Source organism: Erigeron canadensis, chromosome 7 (assembly GCF_010389155.1).
Source record: "Erigeron canadensis isolate Cc75 chromosome 7, C_canadensis_v1, whole genome shotgun sequence".
Classification (NCBI taxonomy): Eukaryota; Viridiplantae; Streptophyta; class Magnoliopsida; order Asterales; family Asteraceae; genus Erigeron; species Erigeron canadensis.
The window spans coordinates 30132340-30144872 of NC_057767.1; the positions used below are offsets into that span (position 1 = coordinate 30132340).

At 34.8% G+C, this 12533-nt stretch overlaps 1 protein-coding gene across 1 annotated transcript; it reads right to left on the minus strand.

The window, feature by feature from the left end:
* Nucleotides 1-822: 822 nt before the first annotated feature.
* On the minus strand, nucleotides 823-11153 carry LOC122606700 (ABC transporter G family member 31). The gene is made up of 24 exons (XM_043779550.1): nucleotides 10705-11153; nucleotides 10109-10229; nucleotides 9818-9906; nucleotides 9259-9343; nucleotides 8092-8248; nucleotides 7903-7979; nucleotides 7659-7803; nucleotides 6809-7110; nucleotides 6440-6721; nucleotides 5913-6229; nucleotides 5319-5479; nucleotides 5131-5234; nucleotides 4890-5046; nucleotides 4720-4764; nucleotides 3799-3920; nucleotides 3382-3714; nucleotides 3003-3293; nucleotides 2833-2916; nucleotides 2622-2755; nucleotides 2304-2531; nucleotides 2059-2230; nucleotides 1850-1937; nucleotides 1593-1759; nucleotides 823-1472 (listed from the first exon to the last, which is right to left on the minus strand). Exons 1-24 carry the CDS (start codon nucleotides 11019-11021, stop codon nucleotides 1206-1208), a joined length of 4245 nt encoding a protein of 1414 aa, XP_043635485.1. The 5' UTR covers nucleotides 11022-11153; the 3' UTR covers nucleotides 823-1205.
* Between the last annotated feature and the right edge of the window lie 1380 nt (nucleotides 11154-12533).

Below are 12533 nucleotides of genomic sequence, written 5' to 3' on the forward strand. Positions count from 1 at the left end.
TTAATTTTATTCTAACTTTTTCTTTAGTATAGTTTACTTTTAAAGTTTTTAATTTTTATCATTTAACTTTTGGTTTAAAAAAAAAATTTACCTTCTTATATCACCTAATTTTTTAATTTCTTGTAGTAAACTTTAAGTTTGCATGACGCATGGTTGATCTCGGGCGGAAAAAAAACTAGCTAGAAACATTTTGACTACACTTAGCATAGTTCCTCAGGGATACCACAAGAGAATATTCTCTATTCATGATATCCAACAAAACCTTTTGACAGATGTGGCTCAACAGTACTATGGAATTAGCCGGTCGCTTTAGGCCCCCAAATTTTCAAGGCCTCAATATTTTGTATATTCGACTTAATGTTTGGATTTTGGATTAACTAGGATATATAACTTGCATTATAGTAATGTCCTTATTGGTTTTGGTATTAACATCCATATCTTTTTTACTAGTAGTTTATAATAAAAATCGAATTACTTTTTTTTAGTTTTTTCTTTTACTCTAATTTATATGGTCTTGAACTAGACCTCAAAAATTGATACCGTTTGAGACCTCAAAAAACCTTAAGCCGCCACAGCCTTTTGAATAGCTGAAACGATAGACATTTAACTACACTAATTTAGGAAAGTTTGACTAAATCAGATACAAATTACTAATGATATAAGGATATCAGGTATGAGGCATATCTTAATTAATTTTTATATATAAAAAAAAGTAGAGATGTTGAGCAAGATTAACACAGTAAGCAACATATGACCTGGCTATTAATGGGTTGAAATTGTTTTATCTAACCGTTGTCGAAATATCATATCTAGGAAAGAGTATTTATAAACTGATGTAACAGTAAGTTGTATGATAAAACCGATGGAAGATGTAAACTAATTAACCACGAAACAATACAGTTAAGTAGCGCATCGCCGCATGTTAAACAATTCCTAAACCAAATTGTGTATCAAGTTTGTAAAGGAATTGGTGAATTGAAATGGGATGATTTCTCAGTTAAAATGAACATAAGGTCCTCGGAATATACTCTCGATCTCTCTTTTGTCGTTAAAATCTGTGATCTTGTACCGGATTGAGTTGGCTCATTAAGTTCTTCGATTTCAAGTGGTGGAGAGTAGGACAAGTCTTTCCTGTAGGTAAGAGTCCTTTTTGCGACTCATGGTGATCTTTAAAGGGACAAAAGTTGTGAACTGATCAGGGTGATTCATCTTTTTTGGAAATTTAGGTATTTGAGGGACAGCGCAAAAACGATAAAGAAGAAGATGCTAAAACCAAAGAGAGCCACAGCTGAAATGCCAATCCATTTGGATTCTATTCCAAGTTCATGTTTCAAGTAGCCTTTCACCGTACCCTCAAACCCAGGTCCCGCGATCGTTTCTTCAACATCGCCAAGTTGAGAGCCAATAAGACCTTGCAATGTCCATGCAATCGGGCATACGTAGTAGAACCAAATCCACCATCCCGGTATTTTCTACATACAAAAACAAATCAACATTAGAGAGGACTACCAGTAATGACAGAGTTTGTGGCAGTACTGAAAATGTAAATATCGCAAAGTTAATACTTGCTGACTAAAAGAAAAGTTAGTTACCGGTTTTGGGACAAGAAATCCAGAAAGAAGGTTCCATAACGAGTAAAAGGCGGAAGAAACAACAGCAGCCATATGTTGAGATGGTGTAAGACCAATAGCCAGCATGCCGTAGAAAGTAAAGTAAGTGAAAGTTAAAAACATGAAAACAAGGTAGAGAAAAAATTTCCCTGCACCACGAGAGTAATTGAAACTCTTTCATTGTTATTCATCGAGTAGATAATAATATGAATAAAAGTGGTGTAATATAAGCATCATACCAGCAGTCCTCTCAAAGTTGATCATGAAATATGTCGTGATACCATAGACTATTGTCTGGGTAGCTATGTACGGAATCTCCACAAGACCCTGTAAAAACGAAAAGATCAAACTCGATACTGTATCTTCAGAACTTAAGTGTCCATTAGCATGAGCTGAAAGTGTTATACAGAAAAATTTAATAAACCTCTTGTATTCATGGAAAACTTACTTGTGCCATAGCATAAGGGATTGCAGAATACATTCCAGCTGCTCTTTCTCGGTAAAAAACTGTTCTTTCAATTGCAATCACAGGTTGGACAGTGGAAGAGTTATTTACACCAAGAAACATGACAGCTGTATATAGAGCACCCATAACGACCATCAAGTTCTGGGTGTTGTCTCTGCAGAATAAACCAATTAACATATGATATGGGTTATAAAAGATGAGTTTTTGACAGATCAGTAAAGAGTTACCTTTTTGAACCAACATCCCAAAATACAGAACCAACAATCAATGCACACATAGTTGTAAAGAACAACCGCACAACATTGTAATCTGGGCTTCTCCAATACACAAGATTCTGCTTCCACAAGCATGTTTTGAACTGAGTCAGACCACTTTGAGAGTACTTAGAAGAAAAGTGTAAGGGTTCAGAGCCAGGTTGTGGAGTGCTTGTCTGCTGAATCAAAGTTTCAATATCTCTGGAGGAATATATCAATACAATCGTAAATTTTGTGGATAAATGGTAAATTCTAATTCAAAATCTTTTGGGTTCCCTTTTCATTACTTACCTGTACTGCTTAGAGTTTCTATAGATCAATGAAAAGTCCTGTCCTATCCTTTCTTCAACAGCAGGTGTAGTCATTTCAAGCATCCAATTTGATGGGTTATATTGACCGGGCATCGGTGAAATTCCATTTATACTCTGGTCATTAAAATTATTTTTCCTTTAGAAACCAGAGCATATATAAAAGTCCAGAATGAGTAGCAAACACTGATTACCTCAAAGTACTTGATCAAAATCTCTGACCTCTCACCCACTTTTCCACCATATATTACACATCCTCCCCTTTTCAATAAAAGTAGCTGCGAATGATAGATAATAAAAAATAAAAACAAAGTAATGTTAACCGAACACACCTAAAATTTAACAAAATCAAGTTTTAACGTGCCTCGTCAAAAGCTTCAAAAATTTCAATACTTGGTTGATGAATGGTGCAAACCACTGTCCTCCCAGTATCAACTGTATTACGAACAGTTCTCATAACAATGGCAGCAGCCCTTGCGTCAAGTCCAGATGTAGGCTCATCCATGAATATTATTGAAGGATTTGCAACAAGCTCAACTGCAATTGTCAATCGTTTCCTTTGCTCAGTGGACAAACCGGTAACACCAGTTAAGCCTACTAGAGCATCTCTTAGATTATCAAGTTCAACTAGTTTCATCACTCCTTCTACAAACTCCTGTGGACATATTGAATCAGCTAAGAAATTAAATACTACATGTGCTATTGCATTTGGTGAAAGTAGAAAGTATTTCGGGAACACTTACTCTTCTTTGTTTTTCATTGACTTCTGCAGGTAGCCGGAGAAAAGCAGAGAATAGAAGTGACTCCATAACTGTAACTTGAGGAGAGTGTATATCATTTTGCTCAACATAACCACAGACTCTAGCAAAAGTACTTTGTTCTTTTGGAAACCCTGATATGCTGATTTCCCCTTCAATGTATCCCCCTGTCTTCCTGCCAGCAAGCACGTCCATCAAAGTCGTCTTACCTGCTCCACTTGACCCCATGAGTGCAGTAAGGACACCTGGCCTAAACACGCCACTAACGTCTGACAAGAGTTGCAACTTTTTTTCTGCTACACCTTCCAAATTCATGTCCTGGAGATAGAAAAGCAATTTCAACTTCTTTGCATGAGTTAAACGGTGGTCATTTAATTATTCTAAAAACTGTGTAAGCCATACCTTTGGCATGTCAACAAAGTAATTGATGTTATGAAAAGTCATTGATAAAGGTTTGAAGGGGAGAGTCATACAATGTCTTCTAGAGGTTGTATCTGCTTTGAGAGGTAATGCCTGACCGCCAGCTGCATGACGAATTAAAATGCAAATTTGGTTAATCCAACATTACAGTAATAGATTAGAATGGTAATCAAAAGGGCTATTGATAACAAGATTATTAACTTTGGTTTGACTTCAACTTGGTCAATCATGTTTGTTTTAACTTTTAACCCATAAAAAGGAAACCAAGTTCAAAAAATCCGATTAAGGGTAATGTTCAACTTTGTAGCTGTTTTTTAGATGTCTCATCAGAATACGGTTATCATGGAATAACTTAGAGCCACATAATCAGCTGCCCATACAGACTACCTTAAGTTTTATCAAAAAAATTTCAAGTTTGTGTTTTAATTGGTGAAAATAAAGGTGATTCCCTAAAACTTATCAGACCAAAACTGGTTGCTTGTAAACCAAACTAGATTGAAAAACCTCTCCAAAGAAGAAAACATGCATTTTTGATGGGTTAAGTGCATCAAAATTGTCAGATTTTACTGTTATGTTCTTCCAAATTTTGAACCTTCTAATGTGTATATCAAACTAATTTTGATCCTTGCTATTGTATTCATCTGATTAGCTCTTTACCATGTATCCGGTATCTCTGATGACGTGATGGCAATTTAAGTTGTCACAACACTTACGTCGTCAGAACCGATACCGGATGCTAGTTACAAGAGGCCAGATACATACACTAGTAATAACTAAAAATTTGATATACACAGACAATTTGGAAACATGGCGAGTTGGATACATAGATTTTGGTGCCTTGATTCCCTTTTTAAAAAGAGGAAGACATATATATAATAAAACATAACTGTAAGAGTTATTAACCTTCTGCTCTGGCTGGAGGATGAACCATCTGTGCTTTTTTTATTGCTGCATAAATATAAAAGTCATTAGTCTCAAAAGAATCATAGATAAGTATCATGTATGTATGCTATCAGCGGACATAGTAATAAATTTTTTAATATACATCAAAACAGCTATAAAAAAGCACTTACGACTAAGATATGCCAAAGCCAGAGTGACTATGATATTAAAAACCAACGCATAAAGTAACAAGGCACCAACTCCAAGCCAATACCAATTATCATCAATGGGGAGATCATGGAACTCAAGAACACTGTACCCGATCGTAGAGTTTGTACCAGCAAACTTCTGTAAAAATGGTTGACTTGAATGTCTCTTACACCATTACATAATAACTGAAAGTAGGTATATATTCAAGATAAAAAAACAGACCTGCATCCATCTTGTGGAAGTAAATTCATTAACAGCAATTGCACGTTGTGCATAAGATAAAGGTGACATCCAAAAACCCCATGTCCACCATGGCTTAATCATATCTGAAAGAAGAGAAGCAAATTTCTGAACTATAGGTTCTTGTAAAATGAATGGACCTAAAAATTATAGAAGACTTGAGTATTTACCTTTTGGCATGATAAATCCACCCAACAAGAATATCACAAGAAGTGCAGCTGACCCGAAAGTATTGGAAACTATCATATTTCTTGCAACAGCAGCTAGTGTACGGAAAAGACCTAAAGCCATCTGGTGTATTGAGAACAGAACAAACACGTAGCGGAAAAACCTGAAAACAAGTCATATGAGCAGAGCATGCCAAGATTCTAATCAAAGATTATCTGTTGTATGAATTAAAATTAGAGGTGGCAGTTTCAACTTAGTTGCTTATGAATGGGTCTATTTGGGTCATGTTTTATGTCAAATTTTCAAATGGATCACACGAAGTCACCCGAAGTCTATTTTTTTATGCACACGACCTCCTAAATCATGTTTATTAAAGTATATATATTATGTACTATTTCATTGATACTGTTTATTTAATGCACTGCCTATGTATAAGTACAAAGAATAGACTGGAAAAATAAAGAAAACTGGTATTTGCAGGAAACCCAACAATGTACTAAAAATGACCCAGTTTTGACCTGAACACGTTTGAACCGTTACCCAACCAACCCATCCATCATGCCACCTCTAGTTAAGAGCAACAAAAAAGGGCATACCTTCCTACACTAGGGGAAAAGCCAACGCTATAATACACTATAAGGGACCATACAACAGCTTCAATGAAAGAGTATGGAACACGTAGTATCCAACTAGAAACAGACCACGCCCATGCAGGATAGAAATTATTATCCCGTTGCTTATAAAACACAGGTAATCGAAATATCATAAGTGGGAGCTCTGCAAATCCATTGAACATCATGTGCACGAGAGCAAAAAATAAGCAACCAAGATACAGGCTTCCATTCATCACATCTGTGGGATGTAACTTTGTTCTTAAAAAGAGTGTGCATGTAACAAATCCGACAAATGCAACCTGTACATCATGTGATATATATATATATATATTTCAGAGTCCGATAATTAGCTACACACACAAGCTTCTGTGTTCAGAGGAAGAATGAAATCAATAAAAGGAAAGATGAAAGCATGCTAAATTACTCATATAACACAATACGAATTATACAAACACTTAATAACATATAAGTATACTCTTGAAAAATGAGAAACAAGAGATGGGGCATACCTGGCACGTCTTGAAAATGTAAAGGAAATAATGTCTTTTTATTAACAGATATTCTCTTGAAAAGCAAGCTTCATAAATTTTCCATTTTGATACGCCATATTGCTTTTTTCTCAAAGCTAGCACATGACTCTTGGATCTATCGAATGGAACAGAAAGGGAGGATTCCAGAGACCTTCCATAAATTGAATTTTTGAATGCTTCTGAAATCTTTGAAACTGGAATGTATTCATATGGTTTTGAAGAATCAGCCCAGTACTGAGCCTGATCTTTTCTTGAGGTGACCTACATAAAATTACCCATAGTAACAAAAGTGTCTAATAAAATAGTAGTAATATTCTAGGAAATTGCATGAGCGTAAACAAATAATACCTCCTGAAGGAAATCTGCAGTGCCTTTTCGCAAGGGCTTTTTAAAACCTAACAACTCAAAGAAATTTAGCACTTCTGCTCGGGGACCTTCATATACCATGTGTCCTTCCGACAACAACACCAAATCATCAAAGAGGTCAAATGTTTCAGGTGCAGGCTGAAGTAGAGCCATCAAAACAGTGGCTTCCATCTGTTGCACGAAATTCTTTGTACATTTCACAATTTGGTATGTTGTTGAGCTGTCTAGTCCAGTTGATATTTCATCCATAAAAAGGGTTTTCCTTGGACCAACAACCATCTCTCCTACAATATGCTTTTATTAACTATCATTCAAACGATATAAAAAAACTATTGATAAAGCTTAAAAATTTTCTATAAATAAATAATTGAAGCCTTTTCATTTCTTAACATGTAACAGACGATAATAATCTCCCTTTTGTGGATTTCTTTTGCACAGAATTAAAATTTTAAAAGATAAGTATTTGTTACGTGAACCCTATTGAAGGCTCCCATCTGTCATTCGACTTGTGCAGGGAAAAGCTACATATGCTAACAGTTGATACAGACTATAAATCAAATCTTAATCATATATCATATAGAGTATTGTATCTTTGCACTCTTATACTCCTAGTCCTACTATTCAAATCTGCAAGATACATAAAAGGGTTTATACAAATGAAACTCATCCATTCCACTTGATTCCTGCAACAGCCTTCCCTTTTTAAATACTACTTCATACTCCATTACCTATTAAAGTGGTGTGCTTATGTTCATAACTGACCCAAGAGCTATATAATGACATGCAAACATAAAAGCAAACAGATGTGCATAACAAGGAAAAAGAAAAGAACCTGTTGTAACTCTCTTTCTCTGACCACCTGAAATACCCCTGAGCATATCATTTCCAACTACTGTCTCTGAACATACATCAAGACCAAGCAGCTTCATTACGTAATCTGTCGAGATGCTATGCCTTTTGCCAGCAACAGAGGACGCCTAGTAATTACAGAGGATACCAATTCAGGTTTTTATATGTATACATTAAGAAAAGTTTGGAAGATTAGGGAAGGCAGACTACAAATCTCAATATGTAACCTTCATAAATGCATCTATTTCAGGACTGGGACGTATCTTATTTTCCTTCTCCAAATGGGTAAGTTCTCTCAAGTTGCCTGAAAATAGGATTTAAAAATGACAAACAAAGACGGAGGAAACGCAAAATATTACACATATACGTCAACCCAAAAGACCATATACAGCTATCAATGAGCACACAAAACAAACCTGCGTACCCTTCACCTTCACATCTAGCAGCAAAATCCAATGTTTCTCGTACAGTTAGCTCGGCAATGTGATTATCTGTTTGACTTATGTAAGCTGAAGTCCTTTGAACACAGAACTCATGGAGTTCATGGCCATTATATGTAATCTTACCACTTTTCTGAAAATAATATTAGCATGTTTAATGAATATGGTAACAAAGTTATGTCCAACAAAGCATTTAGCTTGTGCTTGAAATGTTACCTCTGGTTTCACTGGAGCATCTAGCTAACCCAAATGAATACCTATTTTTAACGAACTGCCATCAGGCATGCATAACTAAATTCCAACAATGTTATACAAGATACAAAGTGGATTGCTAACATGCAGATGTTGAATACTGTGTGGAGAACCTATTGCATCAGTCAATCTTCAACTTATTAAATGCTAAAACCTACATTCCTTAATTGCATTTAAAAGCTAGAGGTGTTCCAGATAAAATTTAGCAAATTTTACAAAATACTCTTCTAAAGTTCATAATATATTCCTGATAATTATCAGTAACACATATTCTGCGGAATCTCAAGGCCAAGTAGTTTAAAGTATATTACTGCCTTTTGATTTCTTTCTAAAAAGAGTCTTAAATTAATGACAAATTAAATAAGAAACTCGCTTATGGCATTGAATGAACATTGTTCAAAGGTGCCTTCTGCAAATTCACCATTCATTCTAAAAATTTTCTCTTCATTTGCCCGCAAAAACAAATGAAATGATGAGTAGAAAAAGACATTTCAGAATGTTATACGTGTCATAGAGATCCAAATTATTGAGAAGCACACAGAGGAGAGTACATGAAAGTAGCATATCTAAAGAAAAATTAAGACTTCAAACTTCAGAAAGATGTGGTTGGCTAAAACTCCAACCTCATCATAATGGATCAACAATATGTACTAGCATATTCAAGTTGTTTGTAAATCACATTATATTTTATTTGTTGAAATCATGAAAAAAATGAATCAATAAGTTGGCCAGTTCTCTGATGTTTTATGGCCCATTATACATCTAAAATGGCAAGGTTCATAAAGTCAGCACTCAGCACCCAGACCCATGAGAGTAGTGAACCCACCCACTCAAGCAATATAGTTATGCCATAAGCAGAATTTCGAAACTTTTTAATGTATTTGGATATACCTTTAAGCTGGTATCAAGTTTCCCCGCAAGTGCCAAAAGCAATGTAGATTTCCCAGAACCAGGCGGCCCCAAAAGCAATGTCATCCTGCCCACAAGTCAAACAGATATTGGCTGAGAGGAGATCCATTTTTTCAGTTGACAGCCAATTTTTTAGAGTTAAACTAATGCACCTCTAATTTTACACATAGAATACAACTGAATAATGTCGTTCAAAAACAAATAAATAAAACTGAATAATACCTACCTTGCTTCAAAAATTGAATTTTCAATAGTACTCGCTAACTTGAACATCTAATCATTTCCTACCCCCTTTCCAAAGGTTAATAACCATAATCGAAATGGATACAGCACTGCTCTATTTTTGAAATGGTTTTATGTTTCAAAATTTGCTTCTGATACACACATAGCTTCAACTTTAATTATTTCAATCATGAAATGCCAATTTCACTTTACGATTATAATGTAGTAAGAGATAATGCATTTTTACAACAGAGCATTCTAAAGCCACATCTAACATCAAACAAAACCATGCATGTGAGAAATAGATGTATATGAGTACCTTCCTGGTTTTATTGAACCGCTAATATTCTTCAAGATAGACAGACGATGTCTTTGAGGACGGAATATCCCCAAATTGGTTAAGAAATGCTGCAAAACAGTAGCAGTAGATACAAGAATAAGAAATCAATAAGTTCAATCCTCGATAAATGCATGACAGCAATTACATTCATGTTTGAGGAACGCACTAACAAGTAAACTAATGTTGCAAAACCTAGATAAAATTCGACTAAATACTTTGTTATGAACTTAAGATGATGAAGTAAATGAATGAAATGTCGAACACACTGACCTCAATAACGTCACGAGTATAGTTAAGCAAAGTCGGCAAAGCTCTCTTTCCAACCAATACGTCCGCCTCAATGTTCAGCTTCTCAAACCTAACCTCTACCGTCGGAATCTCCAATCCAACTCTATTTCCACCATCACATACAAAAAAAAAACAACTAATCAATACTGCAATTTTCTGAAGTAAAAGCAACTAAAAAACCCAACATTAACACCTATCGAATCAATCACATATTTCTCCAACTTCACAAAACTAAAATCAAGTAACTGCTATAAATTGTATCCAACTCATAATACTTACTATTGTGTATATATCAAACTTACAAAAAAAAAAAAGATAATGTAGCACATTGCATTCAACCCATCACCACCAGATACATACAATAGCAATATTTGAAAGTTGAATACACGCGATAAAAACACTATAAGTTAAATCTGATGAGTTATTATCGTTATAAAATGTTTCGATTCAAACTATATATACATATATACGTATACACTACCTGCATGCAAATTAAATTCCCTAACTAAAAATCAACAATTAACAGTTTAATACTACTACTAACACTAATACAGTAATTAATTAACAATTATTTATACCGATCGAATCGCTCTTTAACAGCAGCAAGCAGCTTAAAATTATCCTGTTCAGAAGTAGCAAGAGCTTTCCGAACAATAAGTGACCGATATCGTCTATCGAGTTTCGTAACATCAACAGTCTCTGTTCGCTCATTATTATCATCGTCATCGGAACGTCTTAATAACGCTAAATTCTTAGCATGTTTAGACGGTAATCTCTCAATAGCCGCCCATCGTAACTCCGTTTCGTCTTCATGTATCGATTCCACACGTGAAAATGTATCGTGTACGCTTTCTATATCTATATCGAAATACTCGCTTCCGTCCGATGCCGCCATTGATTGTGATTTTTAATTGATGAATTAATTTGATTGAATTTTTTTTTGATATGAATTTGAATTCATGAATCTGATCAGGTTTTGATGTTAGATTCAGAAAGTTATGTATGTGAAAATATGAATTAAGGTGAATTAAATTAAATGTGTATGTATAGTTAGAGACACTTACGTTTACGATATATATATACAGTTGGCCGCGAATTTTGAAGTCAGGAATGACGATATTATGTGCTCTTTTCTCGTGCTTAATATAACTTTTTACGGCAAAATGCCGTTGAGAAAAAGAAAATGTTTCGGCAAAATAAAAACATTGGCTTTAGCAATTAATTACATTAAATGTGTATCTAACATTTTATATGAATTTTTTACTGTAGCAATTAGTAACCCCGGATGTATTAATCAACAGGCCACATACCCCGACCACGGAATATTCTGTAACCCGACCACCCCCCTTTAGGAGCGACAGTCGCTCCTAAAGGGTAGACCCATTAATTGCTCGCGGATACCTATGCATATACCCGCTGACCCGTTGACCCGTCAACCCCCTCTTTAGGAGCGACGGTCGCTCCTAAAGTGGTGCATTAAACCCCCTCTTTAGGAGCGACGGTCGCTCCTAAAGAGGTGCCTCGAATAAATAAAAACCGATCGATCCCCTTCTTCTTCATCAGTTTCTCCATACTCCTACTTCATATTTTCCGACCCCCGCTTTTCTCTTCTCCTTTCCAACCGATCCAACCCCTCTCTCCCCCATATTTTCCGGCCAAGATATTCCGGTGAGGCTTTAGGAGCGACCCGTCGTTACCTCTTTCGTAAACCCCAACCGATCCAACCCCCCTCTCCCCCATATTTTCCGGCCAAGGTATTCCGGTGAGGCTTTAGGAGCGACCCACTTTTTCAGTGAGGTTTTAGGAGCGACCCGTCGTTATCCCTTTCCGAACGTCGAAGTAAGTTTTAATTTTTTTTTTTATTTCGTATCTATTAATTTGCTATATAGTATATGTATTAGTTTGATGTTATTCTTGTTATGCATAAATGTATTAGGATCGATCTTATATAGATTTAACGTATTGTTGTTGTTGTGTTGTTGTTGTTGTTCTTGTTGTTGTTCTTGTTGTTGTTCTTGTTTTTGTTATGTAAAAATGTTTGTAAAAAGTGTAAATAATATAAAATGTAAAAAAAGTGTATTACATAGTATATAAAAAATATATTTAAAAAAGTTTATAAAAGTTTGTACTAGAAAATGTTTGTATTAGAAAATATAAAAATGTATAAATAAAAAAGGTATAAAACATAAGTATAAAAAGATATTAAAACATATATTGAAAAAGTAGTAGTACAAAAGACATATAAAAAATTAAGTTAAAAAAAGTTGTTAAAAAAGTTGATATAAAAAGTATTATAATACATGTATTATTTATGTAGATATAAGAAAAATGCTAGGAAAATGTATAAGTAAAAAAGTATTAAAACATAAGTATAAAAAGATATTAAAACATATATTGAAAAAATAGT